Raw genomic sequence first — 20,679 nt, 5'->3', positions numbered from 1 at the left:
ACTCAGCTCATGTTCTGGGGACCCGGTTTCGAATCCTGCCATGGCAGCTGGTAGGATTTGAATTCAATAAAAAAAAGTCTGGAATTAAGAATCTACTGACGACCATGAAACGATTATCAGAAAAATCCTTCTGGTTCACTAATGTCCTCTAGGGAAAGAAATCTTTACCTGGCCTGCATGTTACTCCAGAACCCCAGCAATGTGGTTGACTCTCATCTGCCCTCGAGCAACTAGGGATGGGCAATAAATGCTGGCCAGTCAGTAACATCCATATCCAACAAATGAATAAAAAAAACTTACCGCAGATCTTCCAGTCCTCAATCTAATAAATCTTATTCACTTATTTGTACAAAATACTACATGGATTCCAGTACCTTCTATTATATGTGGCTTGCTGCCACATTTTTCTTTAAATGCAATAATGGCACACAAAATGTGTTTAATGGATGTAATGTTTTATTGCACACAGGAAATGCAGAGATTATCATGGAAACTAAATACACTTTATGTACAGTACTTTGGAGACTTTTGTCACAATCACAAGGGCAGAGACAGAACAGTTTCTCCCCCAAGAAACAAGGAACTAATCTGTGAGTGAAAAAAACAAAGCAGCAACATTGGTTTACAGAAAGATGTCTACACTACAGAGGGCCACACTAGCTCACTGATGATGACATCAAGCCATCATAACCTTGACATAGCCTAATAGACCTCCCGTTATGAGTACCTGGCCTCAAACTTAAAAACATTCACTGAAATAATTCAGAGATTGAAAAGCATTCCACATCTTGCTTCACTCTGAATACACTGCTCTGCATAACTTTCTCCAATTTTCATGTTCTTGGTTTGAATATTATGACGACTTCTGATTGGATATGGGCAGCACAGTGGTTAGCACCAGAGATCCGGGTTCGATTCTCAGTTGAGGAGTTTGCACTTTCTCCCTGTATCTATGTGGGTTTTCTCTGAGTGCTCTGGTTTCCTCCTGCAGTCCAAAGATGTGCAGGTTAGATGAATTGGCCATGCTCAATTGCCCCTTAGTGTCAGGGAGACAAGCAGGGTAAATATGTGGGGTTATGGGGATAGGGCCTGGGTGGGAGACTCAATGGGCCAAATGGCCTTCTTCTGCACTGGAGGGATTCTGTGATTTTATGATAACTTGATATACTGACCTTGGGTAAGGTACAATGACTATTTAATCTACTTTGCAGGCCACTGTGGGCAGTTTCAGATCAGTGATGCGTTTCCTCTTGCTCCTATTTTCTATGTTTCCAGTATGTTATATTTTCATTCATCTGTTGTCTTTTTGCCATCAACACTTACTTCATTCTGCACCATTTCCAAACCTTCTTCAGCCTGACAATGCCAAGTACTTAGCTCAGCAGGCTGAATGGCTGCTACTCACATTGACAGAATTCAAGTCTTGAATGACAGGACTGATTGCCGCCTTATCATCCCCTTCTCTACCAGGGCCAGGGAGACGAATCTTGGGACTTGGCGCTTCTATAGTTTCGGGGCTCCTCATCTCATTACCCCCTTCCCCCCATCCATTCCCCATTTTATCCTCTCTTCCTCCTCTCCTATGAATGTCCAGAAATGGGAATCACAGTCACAAGGGGTCAAATTTTATTGCAAAGCAAAACATCTTGGCTCTAATTACAAAACTCAAAAGCTCAGCTTTCCGTGTGATGCACTTTATAACTATGGCTTGGTCAGACAATTACAAGTAAATTGGGTGTTCATATCATCCAACTAGCTCCATTTCTTTGAACCTGGACCTCTGCAATATCCAGACAGCAATGTCCAAAAGGCTCGAACCTGAGAAGTACCCCAAGCAAAAATCCCATGTTCAAATGGGAATATCTAGAACTAACAATTTTCTGTTATTGCATGACTCCTGGTTTCCTTTCCAAGTTTAAAAATGACAAAACCTTCCAGTAACTCAGCGCCAGCCAATTCACCTGAAATAATGTTATAGTTCTATCCACACCACTGGGTTTCGTTTGCAGAAGAAAACACACTTTGCATTTTAAACTGAAACTAACCACATTTACAATTGCTCAGCATGGAACATGTATAATGGGAGAGCAAAGTACTGCAGATGCCTGAAATCCGGAATATGAACAGAAAATGCTGGAACTATTCCAGCAGCTTGAGGAGAGAGAAATTGAGTCAACTTGTGTGAAGGAGTGAATGAGTGAGAGGATGTGTGTAAAGGAGGGACTGAGTGGATGCGTGTGTATGTGAGTGCATGCATGTGTGTGAGTGCATATATGTGTATCAGGTCCATGGTCTGCACTGGTTGCATAGATGCCTCCAGGTGTGCTGAGCACTTTCAACATTTTCCATTTTCACTGGAGAAAAAATAATCCTTATTGCTAGCCCACCAAAAAGCAGTCAGAATGCTTGTGAACCTCTCATCCTCCCTCAGCAAGAAACACAGCAGCAGATGCCTGAGATTTGGTTTGGCAAATCATAAAACATGGATTTGAAAAACAAACTGTTACGGTATGAAGAAAACAGAAAACTTCCTGAGCAAATAAAAATCACAGCAATAAATTTATAATTTTATAATAATGAGCAACTAATAAAAATTACAATTAAACAGTGTGAAGCAGCAGAACTAACTAATAATTCACACACACATGCACTCACACACGTGCACTCTCGCACGCACACACACATGCACGCACTCAGATGCACACATGCACTCACACGTATGCATGCACTCACACACACATACACCCTTGCACATACATACACTCACACACACACACATTCACTCACTCACTCCTTTACACACATCCTCTCACTCATTCACTCCTTCACACAAGTTAACTCTCTCATACTCACAGAAGGAACGCATCATCAAGGCATGAAGGAGAGTTGGGAAGTGAAGATACCATCAACTGAGAGAGGATTTGGTGCAGAAATTGGGAAGCAAAGGGCCTTGTGGGGATAAAGTAAACATAGAGGCAGTCAACAGTTTCTCATCAGGTCTGAACATGGAAGAGTGAAGAAAGCAGCACCCTGCAAAGCCCATACAGAGGTAACCAAGAAAGTGGGAAGGACTGGGGATTCTGGAACCTCTTCCTTGACCAAAGAATGCTGCTGTCCAGAACCAGGACAATTATTGGCTGACTCGCCTGTTGGTTGGGATAGCCTACACATCAGAGTGGCTACTTTAAACACTGATCATGCAGACTGACCATCTACTTGGCCATTGAACCCTGGATTCCCTGGAGCATATGGCTCTAATGATCACCTCTCTCTGTCTCTCTCTGTCCCCCGGGCCCTGCTCTCCAGAATGTGCTTTTTTTGTCTGATGCTGTAACAGCGCAGGCATTCTGCCAACAGGTACAGCCATCATTTCAGAGTTTTCTAAAATCACGTACACTAGAATTACAATTAAAACAAAAAATTTATACAGACATGGTTCCTCAGAATGATGCACCCTTCTCAGTTGTCAAAGAGCTAATTGGGGCTTAAAACGACATCCTGAATAAATTTTGCATCAAGGTGTTTCCTCATGGTGTTTGTATCTATAAGTAATCAAAAACAGATCAGCAATTAGAATGAGCATTCTTGATGTTGGGTGACTTAAGAGTATTTACAATATTATCGTTTATCCTTGCAAAACATGAGTGTGGGTCAAGTTTGAATAGTGAAACTTAACGGCACACTTGAAATAGGCTTCAGCATTCTAGTCACATTCCAAGTTGGCAAAGTCAAGTCATTGGTCTGAAGCTGCTCTTTCAAGTCAATTCTAAGTTCTCCACAAATGAGGGGGTTATTTGTGAGAAGACTTGTGGCATTGGACTGGGGCAATGGAAACTAACACAGCAGATCCTAACCAGAAAAGCTCTTCCACCACTTCAAAAGAGCATTTATCCACCAAATATTACACATGAAAATCTCTGCAGGTAGAAATATGAAAACCTTGAGGCGTGGCATCACCATGCTAGAAAATATAAATTAGAGACCAGATTTGTAAGCACATGCTCATTGGCTTCATAACCTTGATTGCATTGCAATGAAGCAAGCAGTTTGACTACTGCTCAGAGTGGCAAAGACAAAGTTTGCTTTGTCAACTGGATGTCAGGATCCCACATGAAATGAACTTCTACAGCCTCAACTAAGCTAAGAGTGGATGGGAGCTTCAGCATAAAACCATTTACAAATTGGCACCAAATTAAAAATCTTGGTTAGGGAGGGGAATTAATAAAATTTGCCTTGCTCTACATCTTTCAGGGCATTCTTCTCCATTTTGGATCAAAGCTTATCCAGATCACATTTGACCTGAAATGTGCAGTCCTGACAGTGGGTTACAAAACAGGGAAAAAGCACCCCATCCCTCCTGAGCAACATACTTCAGCTCCAGAAAAACAGATGTGACCATCATGTTAATGTCACACTTTGAATGTGACAATGCATTCATTCACCCACTCAGTTTCCTGTTCCTAAAACATTGATAAAAAGGTAGTTATAGTCATCCTCTTAGCAGTAATAGTCTGTTTTAGTAGATCACGGAAAATATTTGAACATAAAGTGCATTCTTTCCTTCTTCTTGAGTGTCAAACAATTGGAAATCTTGAATTATTGGACTGGTTAAAAACTGGGATGTGTGGCGATGCTGCCCAAGCCACTTTCACCTCAGATCCATACATCAGTCAGAGGCAGAGATCTTCTTCCTATGAGATTGAGCTAGACTGCAATCCAGGCTCCAAAGAACAAAGTGCCAATCCACTGAACCAACTTCTTTATTGCATTCTCAACTCTTAGTCAGCAGGTTGCTGGCTCAAACCCCACTCCAGGGACTTGAGCACAGAACCTAAATTGCCATTTCAGTGCAGTACTAAGGTAGTGCTGCACTATCAGAGGTGCATTTTTCAGGTGACACTTTAAACCAAAGTCCCATCTGCTCCCTCAGGTGGGTATAAAAGATCCCATGGCAAACATTGGGGAAGTCTACAGGCTTTGTTAGCAAGATTTATCTCACTGCTGTTTGTGGGACCTTGCCATACCTAACATGTGTTTGCCTATATTACAAATACACTTAATAGTGAAGAACTTTGGGACATTTTGTTGTGATATTTGCTATACAAGTATAAATTCTTCAATGTAACTCTTCAAAAATTTTAAAACTTCGAAAAGAACATTCTGGGTATTTTCTTACTGGAATACCATGAACCTGGGACAACCTGGGCTGCAAACAATTGTAACGATTGGATTTTAGGTCCATTCTGAAGAAAGTGTGCTTGAAGTGATATGATTTATCCCTGCCAACGAAACAAAGTGCTCGCTCTCGTGCCTAACTGACAACCAACGGAACTTGCTTTCAACAGGCAGATTAGAATGACAGACATCCCCGTGAGTTGCTTCTGTTTTGGAAAAGGAAAGAAAAAAATTCATTCAAAAAGTCTCCAGCGTCTTTTGAGAAAGATGTCCATCTCTGCACGGAATAAAATGTTGACACTCCATAGAGAAAATAGAATTTCTTCAAGTTGAACTCAGTTCACAAATTTGCTCTCGAAGGATCTCACAATTGGTTTTTCAGACTGAAACGAAAAGAAGAAAACCCAGTTAAAACAAGCGAGAGTATGTATTGCACAGTACATAGCAATGATAATCTCCAAAGAGTGCTACAAAATATAACATGACATCCAACTATTTAAAGAAATCAACTGTATAAATAAATATAACATAAAGCAAAGGGGTTACTGCCCATCAATGCTAATTAAGTTTGATTATTTTTCACCTTTTAACCTCCTCAAGGCTTAAAACAGACACTGTGAAAAATTGCAGACAATAATTTGTTCTCAGATTTTCTATTTAAGCTGCCTGATAACTGGACAGCACCAGGTGCAGAGCAGCACCTCCAGATCACCTTTCTGACCTTTTGCCAATTACTTTGCTTTTCTTTCCATTCTCTGTGAAGAACTGTACAGAGCTCTGCTCATCACCCCATGGTGGGAGGACAGCAGTCTGGACAGTTTTTAGAATATCTTAGAATGATCCACCACATTATGTATTACAAATCATCACAAGCAGGATTATTTCCGTCTACATAACTGTGTGTGTGTGTGTGTGTGTGTGTGTGTGTGTGTGTGTGTGGATTGACAAGTGGATAAAGACTGTGTGATACTGCCTTACCATTACGGGGCTGAAGGTGGACAAGTGGCTGATGAGTTTGAAGGTGGAGTTAATTCATTGCCATTTGTCTCAGCAGAACATAGCCAGATCCCAGAACTGTTGCATGATGCAGGAGGTGCTCCTTGGAAAGAGCAAAGTTCAGGGAGTATTCTTTGCGCAAACTACTTCTAGTGAAGGAACTTTTTTCCCAAGTCTCCTCACATCCAAAAAAAAACAATTTCAAATTGAAGCCAATTCATGGCCCTCATGTGATGGACAAACAAGATCCAAGCTGACAAGATGAGGCTTTTAGTTATTCATGGGACATGGTCAGCATTCATCACCTATCCCTAGTTGCCCTTGAGAAGGTGGTGGTGAACTGCCTTCTTGAATCACTGCAGTCTATGTGCTGTGGGTTAGGGAGGGAATTCCAGAATTTTGACCCAGCAACGCGAAGGAACAGCAATGTATTTCCCAGGTGAGTGGCTTGGAGGGGAAGTTGCAGGTGGTGATGTTCCCATGTATCTGCTGCGCTTGTCCTTCCACATGGTAGCGGTCATGGGTTTGGAAGGTGCTGTCGAAGGAGCTTTGGTGAATTGCTGCAGTGCATCCTGTAGATGGTACACTCTGCTGCTACTGAGCGTCAGTGGTGGAGGGAGTGGATGTTTGTGGATGTGGTGCCAATCATTGCACCCCATTTTGAACTTGATCAATCAAAATCCAAGCTGACAGGATGAGGCACAGCGCCCCATCCCGGGTTTGATCTGACACTTCACCTTAGCCAAAAAGCCGAGATGGCTTTAAAAAAATTGCATCAGGCAAAGCCTAGGTTCAACCTCATGAGCTATCCTGATCCTTTATTCTACCTTAGCCTGGGCAAACCACCATCTCAGGTGTCACAACATCCCAAGTGTAATAAGTTATCAAAACCTGCCTGATCATAGCCTCTCGCCTGCCATGTAAATATTGCACATGTTTATTCAACACATCCTCCATTCGACAGGAGATATTCCAGATAGAGCAGCCATGAAACCAGCCACCTGGGAAGCTACTGGTATGAATTCTGCATGATGGATGGGTGTCAGGAGGAATAGGAAGCAAGGAATCTTGGACCCCCGCTGATGCACCGTGGCACCTTGCACTAACAGTGCCTGCAGACATGCTCTGTGTTGCCATATTGTCCAACACAAAAGCAGGAAACCAAACAAATATTTCATATTCAATTTAGTAGAAATGAGATATCATAGGGTGCAACAACTTTTACTACCTGACTTTATAAATATTTAATCTTTTAATCAAATGATACCAGGTGAATTTCAGCAATTTGGAGACTATTATTGGTTCTAATTAATCTGGCAGCTGAGGGTTCAACGAAAATTGAAGTGTCACTTTTCTCAGCTCAAGTGTGTAATTACCGTTGACGACCATGAATATACATAGAATGTGAATGTGGCTGAGGACCCAAAAATAAAACGCAACAGCTTTTGATCTGCTTTATTAACAGCAATGATTTTGCAAATTTTGCTTTAAAATATAAAATTACTTTTAAGGATTCTGATTCTACCTCCAAAAATCTGTCAGCTAAAATGCAAGTCACCGATCTCAAGCTGAACGAAATATTCCTCTGGCAGTGGGTCTGTCATTTTCAATGTGAGAGATACATGCGTGTCATAGGTGACCATGCGCAGCCATCAAAAACCTACCCCAGAATGGGATGCTGGCCTTCATAGCGAGGGGGATTGAATATAAAAGTAGGGAGGTCTTGCTGCAGCTGTATAGGGCATTGGTGAGGCCGCAACTGGAATACTGTGTGCATTTTTGGGCGCCGCACCTGCGCAAAGATATTTTGGCCTTGGAGGGAGTGCAGAGGAGGTTTACTAAGCTGATACCGGAGTTGAGGGGGTTGAGCTATGAGGAGAGGCTGAATAAACTGGGCTTGTACTCGTTAGAGTTTAGAAGAATGAGAGGAGATCTCATAGAGATGTATAAGATGATGAATGGGATGGATAGGATAGAGGTGGAAAGACTCTTCCCGCTCAAAAAAGACAATAGGACTAGGGGGCACAGCCTCAAGATAAAAGGGGGGCGGTTTAGAACGGACTTGAGGAGGAACTTCTTCACTCAAAGGGTGGTGAATCTCTGGAATTCTCTGCCCGTTGAAGTGGTGGAGGCTGCCTCGCTAAATATTTTTAAGACGCGGGTTGATGGGTTTTTGATAGGAGAGGGGATTAAGGGTTATGGGGAGAGGGCGGGAAAGTGGAACTGAGCAGCGACAGATCAGCCATGATCTTATTGAATGGCGGGGCAGGCTCGAAGGGCTGGATGGCCTACTCCTGCTCCTATTTCTTATGTTCTTATGTTCTTAAAAGATTCCAACAGCCCTGTTATTAACTCTGAGGCAAGGTGGGAGTGATGGAGGGTTGTGGGTTAGGGTTCCAATTTTGCATTAGGTATCCACAAGCAAGTTCAGAATGCCTGAGGTTAGCTTTTTAACACATCTGATTTGATTTATTATTGTCACATGTATTGGGATACAGTGAAAAGTATTGATTCTTGCATTATACAAACAAAGCATGCCGTACATAGAGAAGGAGAAGGTGCAAAATGTAGTGTTACAGTCATAGCTAGGGTGTAGAGAAAGATCACCTTAATGCAAGGTAGGTCCACTCAAAAGTCTGAAGGCAGCAGGGAAGAAGCTGTTCTTGAGTCGGTTGGTATCTGACCTCACACATTTTCCGGATTGAAGAAGGTGGAAGAGAGCTTGTCCGGGGTGCATGGGTCCTTAATTATGCTGGCTACTCAGTTATAGAGGTTTACAGCATGGAAACAGGCCCTTCAGCCCAACTTGTCCATGCCGCCCCTTATTTTAAATCCCTAAGCTAATCCCAATTGCCCGCATTTGGCCCACATCCCTCTATACACAAGTAATTATCTAAATGCTTTTTAAAAAACAAAATCGGACCTGCCTCTACTACTACCTCTGGCAGCATCTTCCAGACACTCACCACCCTCTGTGAGAAAAAACTGCCCCTCTGGACACTTCTGTATCTCTCCCCTCTCATCTTAAACCTATGCCCTCTAGTTTTAGACTCCCCTACCTTTGGGAAAAGATATTAACTATCTACCTTGTCAATGCCCCTCATTATTTTATAGACCTTTATAAGATCACCCCTCAGCCTCCAGAGAAAAAAGTCCTGGTCTATCCAACCTCTCCTCATACCTCAATCCATCAAGTCCCGGTAGCATCTGAGTAAATCTTTTCTGCACTCTTTCTAGTTTAATAATATCCTTTCTATAATAGGGTGACCAGAATTGCACACAGTATTCCAAGTGTGGCCTTACCAATGTCTTGTACAACTTCAACAAGACATTCCAACTCCTGTATTCAATGTTCTGACTGATGAAACCAAGCATACTGAATGCCTTCTTCCCCACCCTGTCCATCTGTGACTTTCAAGGAGCTATGAACATGTACACCGAAATCTTTTTGTTCTGTAACTCTCTCCAGTGCCCTACCATTAACTGAATAAGTCCTGCCCTGGTTCAATCTATCTTTTCAATCAACTTTTCCTAGGCAGCAGGAGTCAATAGCTGGGAGGCTGGTTTGAGTGAGGGGCTGGGCTTCGTTCACAACCCTTTGTGATTTCTTGTGGTCTTGGACAGAGCAGGAGCCATAAAACCAGAAAGAATGCTTTCTATGTTGCATTTGTAAAAGTTGCTGAGAGTCGAGGTGACATGCCAAATTTCCTTCGTCTTCTGAGGAAGTAGAGGCGTTAGTGGCTTTTTTAACTGGCATCAGCAGAGAGAGACCAGGAAAGGTTGTTGGCGATCAACCCATTAAGCCAGCATAATCGACCCATAGTAAACCCATTTGCATTTTACATCTGGGTTGACCATCCAATGTGCACATCCAGGAGTAATCACACAATCTCTACGGTACAGAAGGAGGCCATTGATCCCACTGAGTCTGCACTGACTCTTCAATAGAGCATCCTACCCAAGCCATATCCCCCCAACCCCATGGATCAACCCCACTATTCCCCCTTGTCTACACATCTTGGGACACTAAGGGGCAAACTTAGCACAGGCAATCCACCTAACCTGCTTATCTTTTGAGTGTGTGACGAAACCGGAGTGACTGGTGGAAATCCACGCAGACTCGGGGAGAATGGTCAAACTCTACACAGGCCGTCACCTGAGGCTGGAATTGAATCTGATTTCCTGGTGCTGTGAGGCAGCAATGCTCATCACTGTGCCACCGTGCCACTCAATTTCCATTGTGTCCGTACCAGATTTTCACTGGTGAGTTTCAGGAAGTCCTGGAAAACCCATGGATGCAGTGTTAAATTTTGAATGTATGTTGAAATATTGCTCCAATTGAGTGACTGGTATCCGTTAATTGTCAAGCAGCCAAATATCCTTGAACTAAACAGTGAAATCATACTTGCTCTTAGTTGAAATTAACACCCTGCTTACATCCAAACCCCACTCATTCATCCAGGTTAAAAATCCCTCCCAAAGACTTCATTATCATTGAAACTGGTCTTGAGGAAGTAACTGTTTCAAAACAGGCCCCAGTGAATAAGGAAGTTTCTTTCCTAATTCTCCTCATTCTTCATTCAACCTACAGACCAGAATCCACAACACCTCCCCCATGATCATCCTCAACACCAGTGCCCCACAAGGGTGTGTCCTCAGCCCCCTACTCTTCTCCTTATACACCTATGACTGTCTGCCCAAATTCCCCTCTAACTCGATTTTCAAGTTTGCTGATGACATCACTGTAGTGAGTCGGATCTCAAACAATGACGAGACAAAGCACAGGAATGGGATAGAGAATCTGGTGAACTGGTGCAATGACAATAATCTCTCCCTCAATGTCAACAAAACAAAGGACATAGTCATCGACTTCAGGAAGCATAATGGAAAACATGTCCCTGTCTACATCAATGGGGACGAACTGGAAATGGTTGAAAGCTTCAGGTTATTAGGTGCCCATATCACCAACAATCTGTCCAGGTGCCCCCCCCATGCCAACACTACAGTTAAAAAAAAAAACACCAATGCCTCTACTTTCTCAGAAGACTAAGGATATTTGGCATGTCAGCTACAATCTCACCAACTTTTAGAGTTGCAATATAGAACACATTCTTTCTGGTTGTATCACAGCTTGGTATGGCTCCTGCTCTGCCCAATACTGCAAGAAGCTACAAAATGTAATTAATGTAGCCCAATGTAGCCTTCCGTCCATTGACTCTTCTACTCTTCCCACTGCCTCGGCAAAGCAGCCAGCGGAATCATGTATCCCACGTACCCCAGACCTTCCAACTGCTTCCGTCAGGAAAAAGATACAAAAGTCTGAGGTCAAGTACTGACTCAAGAGCAGCTTCTTCCCTGATGCCATCAGAGTTTTGAACAGACCTACCTCGCATTAAGTTGATTTTTCTCTACATCCTAGCTGTGACTGCACTCTTTGTTTCCTTCTCTATGAATGGTGTGCTTTGTCTGGAAAGCGCGCAAGAAATAATATTTTTCACAGTACTCTAATACATGTGACAATAATAAATCAAATCAAACCAAATCATTGTCACAATATTCCTTCTCTTTGCCCTATAAGATGGTCTTCGGGTGAGTCAGTTGCATCTTGTGTCAAAACCACATGCATGGCTAGACAGGCATAACTACTTGAGATTATTTATTCACCCATCATTTTATATTTTGAGACACCCCTTTCATTTCAAAGACCCTCAAATATCATTCAGATCCTGAATGAATCCATATCCCATTAACAGATACTCAAGGTGCATTATACATTATGGATCTATTTGCCAGCAATGTCACTTTAATATCACTTTGATCTTCCTTCTATTGAGTAACATAATATAGCAGAGTCTTTATCACTAATAGGAGTTACTAATAGTCTAGCTGATGCGGTTTGATGATTATTGCATTCTTGCATCTCTTTTAATTAAATTATAAATAATGGTATATCTGTGTTTTTGAAGCTACTTAATTCAACCATTTAATGAGTAGTTTGAGGTTGAAATGCTGATTATGCTATTGCTGGATTAAATGACAGCTCCTTCCCAGACAGTAATACATTTTTGTTAACAGGGCTGTTTTCTCAAAAGCCTTCATGTCATTACAGGAGCTACATCAAACATCTGAGGCTCTGAGGTTGCTAATTTGTGCAACTTAGTACATGTGGAAAGGACATGAAAAGTCAAATCAGTCTAGTTAGTCATAGGATTATTATGCACACTTGAAATTACCAGATCATGGATTGCTAAATGCTAAGGAGTCAGCAATTTCTAATTATTTTACTTGTGTGGCAGATCAGTGAAACTTAATTTGGACACTGCTGTTTTAATTATGCTGTTGCTTTCAACAATGGTGTACAGATTTTGCTAAATGTTTCAGATTCCAGTTTCTGCTGCTGATGGTTCAACTCATAGTTGCTTTTTCTTTCTGGGCAGCAACTTATTCTACCACAGTAATGCTTATACCAGAAGTTCCCTGTAATTGACTGCCAAGAATAATCTGGTCTCAAGTTTTAAAATTCATGGAACCCTACAGTGCAGAAGGAGGCCAATCGGCCCATCGAGTCTGCACTGACCACAATCCCACCCTGGCCCTATCCCCATAACCCCATGCATTTACCCTAGCTTGTCCCCCCTGACATTATGGGGGAATTTAGCATGGCCAAATCGCCCAACCCGCACATCTTTGGACTGTGGGAGGAAACCACAGCACTCAGAGGAAACCCATGCAGACACAAGGAAAATGTACAAATTCCACACAATCAGTGACCCAAGCCGGGAATTGAACTCACGTCCTTGGCGCTGTGAGGCAGCAGTGCTAACCACTATGCCACCCCATTCGTGGTTGTGCCTGCAAAATAGTCCCAGCGATCAAAGGTCACATTGTTTCTCAATAATAGCATGGCCAAGAGAAATATAATTAGCTACAGCTGCCAACTGTTCATGAGTCAACCACATTACTGTGCATCTGGAGACACATGTCGGCCAGACCAGGTAAAGATGGCAGATTTCCTTCCCTGAAGGATGCTAGTGAACCAGATGGGTCTTTACGACAATCGATTCATTGCCATCACTGGACTTTTAACTCTCGAATTTATTTTTGTTGAACTCAAATTTCACCATCTGCCATGGTGGGATTTGAGCCTGAGTCCCCAAACCATTACCCTAGGTCTCTGGATTACTAGTTCAGTGATAATGCCATCACCTCCCCAGTAAGGGTATGACATGATAAAGTTAGAAAATTGTATTATAAAAAGAAAGAAATAAATAAAATGTCAGTCAATTGGTTGGTAATCAGTCACTGCCAGCTGTAACTCAGTTGCTGGCCTCAGTCAGGAAGGTTGGGATTCAAGCTGACTGTAGAGTTTGTGCACATAAAACTAGGCTGAATTGCGCTCTTGTGTAGTACTGAAGGAATACTACACTGCCAGAGATGCCTTTTCTTTGGATGAGATGACCAACCATCTTCAGCTGCTTCATCAGTTGCCTTTCTTCCATCATAATGTCAGAAGTGGGGATGTTAGCTGACGACTGCACAAGGTTCAGTATAATTCACAACTCCTTAGATATCAAAGTAATCGATGCCAACGTGCAGCAAGACCTGAACAACATTCAGGCTTAGGCTGATAAGTAACAATGACACTTGTGCTAAACTAGTGCCAGGCAATGGCCAACTCCAACAGTGGAGAATCTAACCATCTCAGCTTGACATTCCTTGGTATCACCATCACTGAATCCCCCACTATCAACATCCTGTGGGTTACCACTGATCAGAAATTGAATTGGATCAGCCATGTAAGTACTTAAATTACAAGAAAGGGTCAGCGTCTTGGAATTTTGTGGCAAGTAACGAACCCCCATGACTCCCAAAAGCTTGTCCACCATTTACAAGGCACAAGTGGCACAGTGGTTAGCACTGGTGCCTCAGCGCCAAGGGCACAGGTTCAATTCCTGCCTTGGGTCACTGTCTGGGTGGAATTTGCATGTTCTCCCCATGTCTGCGTGGGTTTCCTCCAGGTGCTCTGGTTTCCTCCCACAGTCCGAAGATGTGCGGGTTAGGCTGAGTGGCCATGCCCTTGTGTCAGGGGAATGAACAGGATAAGTGTATGGGGTTATGGGAATAGGGCCGAGATGGGATGTGCTCAGTACAGACTCAACGGGCCGAATGGCCTTCTTCTGCATTGCAGGGATTCAATCTGCCAGGGATGAGATGAATACACTTGCCTGGATGGGTGCAGCTCCAACAACACTCAAGAAGCTCAACACCATCCAGGACAAAGCAGCCCGTTTGACTGACACCCCATCCACTAGATCAAACATTTACCCCCTCCACCACCAACACACAGTTTGTCTCCAAATCTTTGGGCTAAGGAAGTGAATCAATCAACAGGATTGTCACTCTAGACCCGTTGGAGCTCATCGCCTTCTGGATCTTGAAGTTTCAGCTTCTCCGCCACTGAGGTGGGCTGAGGATCCCTGAAGTACACTGTTGCCCTTAGGGAATCCCAGCTGGCAGCTGAAGGCTGGCCAACTCCCTTCCCTCTCACCCCACCACGCCCTGCAATCCCCTCATCACCTCCCAATGGTCTGTCGCAGTTTGCTACAGTCTGTAGCATGTATAAAGGCATTTGCCTGTGTGACTTAACCTCAGTAATTGGTGAGATTATTGTCAGATAAACTGTCTGTCAGCACCATGGACAGTGCCAGCTCACAGCCCTTCAGCAGTGCCCATTTCTCCTCATTTGACCCTTTGAGGTGTTCACATTTCATCCCAATTTCAAAAACGTACACAGATTTCATACAATCCAGGGGCCACTGGCTGGGAAGAGTTTGGACATATGCAACAACATGATTTAGGTTGCAGGTAAATTGCCTCAAGACACTGTCAGCAGTTGCAATATTGAACTTCCCCTCTCGTGAGATCCTGCAGAAATGTTTGTAGTGAAGGCTACTGGCTCATGCTGAACTGCATTTTAACCCTGTACTTTGTCATAACTCATGTCGCAAGATGGATACGATCGCTGAACTTGATGTCCTCTGCGCCCCATATTGGGATTTCTCTCAACTCGCCTGTCTTCATGGACATGTCTGCAATTTGATGTTAGAAATAGTGAGGGCGAGGCTATAGTTCTGTGGTGTCCCCATGGGTTGATGCAATGACATGTACCAGTCACAATCACCCTGATGCAATGACACTAAAGGTCAATTTAGCATGGCCAAACAACCTAACCTTCATATTTCTGGACGGTGGGAGGAAAGCAGAGACCTGGAGGAAACCCACGCAGACACGGGGAGAACATGCAAATTCCACCCAGAAGTGAACCCAGGTCCCTGGCACCGTGAGGCAGCAGTACTCACCACTGTGCTACTTTCAGTCTGACTATGACTTGGACCGGGGACATTCTGGTCTGTAAAGTTCAGTGACGAGACACGAGACAATTCGAGTTCTTTCAACCCATGTGGTCCACTGAGACAACCCATCTCCTCCTGAATCTGGAAATATGTCTTGTAAATGGCTGTGAAGCAGCAGCCTATGAAAGTTAACTGTTGCCCACTGACAAGTTGGTGTCTCAAGGTACTTGATGTCGTCATTTTTTATCTGTTTGAGAGCCTATAATTTCACACTGAAAATAAAAGCATTGCACAAGATCCTGACAGAGAGACAGAGAGAGACTCCAATGCCTTCAAAACAACAAGAGGCAAACCTGGATTTGAACACAGTAATTATTCTTCCAGGCATGTTCTGACCAGTGAAGAAGGGCTGATAAATCTGTTCATTTTCTTGGCTTTGGCTTTCAGGTCTCAGTGGGGTGGGGGCAGGGAGTTAGCGGGGACGGGGCGGGGGAGGTCAAAAATGAAACTGTGTTTGGGACCCCCCCACTAACTATAAATCCTTCACTGCATAATGTTCCCATGTAGCGTCTTGGGACATTTTATTACGTTAAACTGGCGATAGAAATGCAAGTGCCCGTTATTGAGATGAGAATTGTCGCTCCAATTGGGAGTTCAGACGTCCTTTTGTTATTACGGGGGGGGAGGAGGGGGGAGGGAGGCGGGTAAGGGAACTGACAAAAATTTAAAAGAAAATAGAAAAGGTTGTCAAAGATGGCATGCAGCACCAGATGGCATACGGGTTGTCAGCCGTGGACACGAGCCAGCAATCAATGAGGAATGAGAGTATGCAGAAGGAGATAGCGCCACTTGGGTCCAGCTCAGATGATCTGTCTTTTTCTGGTTCACTGACAGCACATTCAGAGTGACTTTTGGCAACCACAGAGTATCTCTGATGTCTGGCCCTGAATTTCATCAATGACACAAGAGCAGTGTGCAGAATGAAAAAGCATTCCTTTATTGGAAAACCACTGAAATCATGGGTTCCGTAACAAGGGGAGTACATTTTAGGAAAGCATTTTCTTAGAATATAGTTCTTCCCTTAAGCAGCTTGAGACTTCCACTTAGAAATGTCCCTTTCGTGGAAATCGTTTTCACAAACTTCTCACCATTCTCATCGTGGCTGTTATTCATGAAGGTCCACCTTCCCAACCTTGTCCCTAACCTGAGATGTGGTGATCCTCAGGTTAAGTCACCACCAGTCAGCTCTCCCCCTTCAAAGGAGAGAGCAGCCTATGGTCAGCTGGGACTATGCAATTTTATAACTATGCCTCGTTTCTTTGTTAAGTGACTTTGACCATGTCCCTTCGCAGTTCACTGCTCTGGTTCCATCGGTGGGCCACATTGGATGTAGAATCAATCTCAAAAATAAACTGACGTGTCACTGACTTTGAACATTCATTTTTAATGAACTACGCACAAGTTTGCTTCGCTTCAGAAATATACTGGAACCCTTACTCAGATACATAATAGAAAACGTAACAGTCCATATGGATTTCCAAAGCTTGATCAAAATTATTGAATTCTTTGAAGAAGCAAGAGAAAGAGGAGGCAACGGAGATGTGACCTTTATGGACTTTCAAAAGTCTTTCATGGTTAGGTACTGAATAGTAGCCTCATGACTAAGCTCAGGGCAAGTGAAGTCAGGGAATGAGCAGCAAAATGGATGATAAATTGGGGTAAACTCGTTATTCAGAGGGTGGTAAAACTGTGGAACTTGCTGCTAAGTGGAGTAAATCAGGTAAATATCCCAAGTGCATTCAAAGGGAAGCCGACTAAGGGAGAACGGAACAGAAAAAAACGTCAACCAAGTGAGATGAATAAAATAGGAGGAGGCTCGTGTAGCACATGTACACTGACATGGACAAATCCCATTGTGGCAAATCCCAGTTTCTCTGTTGCAAGTTGTATGTAATTTAATGTAATCTAATATCAGGTTGATAAATTAATCAAATTCATTATCTGGACCCCTCAATTCAGATGACTATTTTTAAATTGCTCTTGGCTATCCATTATTCAGTATAATTTGTCTGAAAACAGATGGCATTTTGGAAACTGGCACAAGGCATAACTGCAGTGCTCTTGTTTATATCACATCAGGTTGTCCTACTGACAATCTCTTTCTCCTGTGGGACAACACTGCTCTTGCTAACTTCACTGAAGCATATTAATGACAACCACTGGGGCTTAATTTAACATTATTGCACCATATGAATGGCACAGAACGTGAAGGAAGTGGAGGGGGGGGTGTCTGAATTTGAGACCGACGATGCTTAAAGTCAAATGGCACAACCTTTGGAATCCTGGCATCTTCCCCAGTGAATAAATGGGGCTTATTAATTAAAGTGCCTTGAAGGGATTTGGAAAGGCAACTTTTAATGACATACAAGCCTAAAATAGAGAAGAGGCACTACTTCAATCAGTGTATTTGGAAGCATTAGGTGCAAGTCCTGTCTCAAATACTCAGCTTAGTATATCAGGTGTGTCCTATTATATTAACAGAATACTTCCCTTCTCACCTAGCCGTTACACTTTATAATCAATAGGCAGCTCCTGTGTGCACAAAGAATGGCATGGGCTGGAGATGAGAAGATTCTGACCGCAGAGGGCCTAGATTACATGTTTACACTTTGACCGGCACAGACCGAGGCATACTTTCCATCCATACGAATGTAGGGTGGTTAGCCAGTAAGCATATTCAGCTGACAGACAAGAGTTTTACATTGCATTCCAGCAAGCCACAGCTACAATGCTCCCAAAGCACTGGATTAGCAGGAGAATTGTTCTAATCCCGACTGTTTTGTCGGTTCAGCTTCTCACCTGAATCTCCGCACTCTGCGCACTCGAGTTCCCAATCGTGAATCTCATTAAAATCACAGGGGCGTGGGGCCTATTCATGCCCGGAGTCTGACAGTTCTGTAACTCTACGTACGTGCAGTGGCCCCAAACTGTCAATCTTCTGTTTGCTGGCCAGCCCGGTTGTTGGCCAGAACAGTGCTGCCCCTCCAGCCACCCCACAGTCCGATTGTGGCCCCCACAATAATTCCCGGGCCAGTCCTGAACCCCGCACCCCCCCCCCCCCCAGCCCCAGACAACCCTGATGTCCAGCCCAACCCTAACCCCCCCCCCGCCCCCCCACCTCCCCAGTAGTGATCCCCCTCACCCTGGCAGACCCCCTTCCCCCAGCAGACCACCCCCACCAGCCTGCACCAATTGCTGGCCTCCCGCCATTCCAGATTGACCCCAATGCAGAGTGGCAGTGGGACCCTCACCATCCACCCATCGATTGCACAAGAGGTCCCACCCCCTTGGCACTGCCTGATGCCTTTGGGCATGGGCACGTTGCCCCCTGGGCACTGTCGGGGGCACAGGCTGGCGCTGCCAGGGTGCCCGTGCCCAGGGTACACCACCAACCTCAGTGCCCAACACCCTGGAGGGCCCCAATTGCCCCCCCCCCATTCCACCGGGGTCTTCCACTAGTCTGTGGAATGTGGGGAGCTACTCCTGGTGGGGTGGGAGATTCAATCGGGATTGGTAAGTTTCTGATAATTAGATTTAAATGATGTTTTAAAACATACTAAAAAAAAGTTCAAATGACTTAGAGGTGGAGAGATCCTTCCCACTCAGAAAGGACAGCAGGACTAGAGGGCACAGCTTCAAGATAAGGGGGGGTGCAGTTTAGAACGGAGTTGAGGAGGAACTTCTTCACTCAAAGGGTGGTGAATCTCTAGAATTCTCTGCCCGTTGAAGTGGTGGAGGCTGCCTCGCTAAATATATTTAAGACACGGGTAGATAGGTTTTTGGTAGGCAAGGGGATTAAGGGTTATGGGGAGAGGGCAGGAAAGTGGAACTGAGCCACGACAGATCAGCCATGATCTTGTTGAATGGCGGGGCAGGCTCGAAGGGCTAGATGGCCTACTCCTGCTCCTATTTCTTATGTTCTTATGTACCTGTTTTCCGACCAGTTTCTAGCATTGTCTGGCCTGTGACCGTTCACCGGCTCTGGGAGATGTGCATGTGTTCCTGGCGCATGTGCAAATCCCGGAATAGGCCGGTGATGCGCATCTCCCATTCCGACCTGCCAGAAAAGTTGCGGGTGGCGATGGAAGAATCGCAGCCCACATTTCTCACACTGAATACTATACAGGCCCAGAACCACATTCCTCTAATTTCAAGTCTCAGCAGCTGTGAAACACAACAACAGAATCTGGAATAGGTTACAGCAAAACCACGCATTGCCTCTGAATTGGTACATGGGTTTAGACATAGATGAAGAAAATTACTTCAGAAGCAGGACATCCAAAACAAATCAGAAGCTGCTGGAAACGTGTTGGAAATACACTTGAGCAAGTGCAGAAGAGGTTTAAAAGAATGGTTCCTGGGATGAGAAACTTCAATTGTGAAGACAGATTGGAGAGGTTGGGGCTGTTCTCCTTGGAGAGAAGAAAGCTAAGAAGAGGTGTTCTAAGAAGATGTTCAAAAACATTAGGTGCTGGACAGAGTTGTTCGGGAGAACTTGCTGTCCTGCTCTGAAAAGGATCAAGAACCAGAGGGCAGAGATTGAAAGGGATTTGCAAAAGAAGCAAATGTGATGTGAGAAAAAGCTTTTTCACACAGCGAGTGATTGGGGTCTGGAAATGCTCCACCTGATGGGGATTTGTTCAACTGAGGCATTCAAGATGGCATGAGAAGATACTTGAAAAGAAACAATGTGCAGGGGTGCAGGGAAAAGATCGGGGAATGGCACTACGTCTTGACGCTTGCTTGGAGAGCACCAGTGCAGACACAATGGACCAAAAAGTCTCCTTCTGCGCTGTACCAATTCTGCGGCTCTGTGAAATACTCAGCAAGTCAGGCATTATCTGTGGAGATACAGAGTTCATGTTTCAGTTCAATGACCTCTCATTAGAGAGAAGGGAGTGCAGCAAGTTCAGAGATGGGCAGGTTCGAGTGAGTGAGGGGAGCGCAAGGCTATTGTCACACTGGTGGTTCATAATGAAGACCAAGAGAGGCTAAGAGGACAGGATGAAAGGTCCAGGTGGATCAGAAAATATTGGAGATGGGTAAAAGGATCCACTGTGTTTGGGTGTACTCCTGGGGTGAATGCAGAAATGAA

At 44.0% G+C, this 20,679-nt stretch overlaps 1 protein-coding gene across 1 annotated transcript in view; it reads right to left on the bottom strand.

The window, feature by feature from the left end:
• Positions 1-486: 486 nt before the first annotated feature.
• The window catches only part of LOC145361375 (zinc finger matrin-type protein 4-like), a 193,974-nt gene continuing 173,781 nt past the window's right edge, over positions 487-20,679 (bottom strand). Inside the window, exon 7 of the mRNA XM_080217065.1 lies at positions 487-5,558. Coding sequence (XP_080073191.1) covers positions 5,540-5,558 — 19 coding nt within the window. The 3' untranslated portion in view covers positions 487-5,539. The remainder of the gene's footprint in view (positions 5,559-20,679) is intronic.

The sequence above is a fragment of the Carcharhinus amblyrhynchos genome, chromosome 34 (genome assembly GCF_965287045.1).
Source record: "Carcharhinus amblyrhynchos chromosome 34, sCarAmb.v2.hapA, whole genome shotgun sequence".
In the NCBI taxonomy this organism is placed as follows: Eukaryota; Metazoa; Chordata; class Chondrichthyes; order Carcharhiniformes; family Carcharhinidae; genus Carcharhinus; species Carcharhinus amblyrhynchos.
The sequence above is the reverse complement of the archived record's forward strand: the minus strand, read 5'-3'. Positions and strand labels throughout refer to the sequence as shown.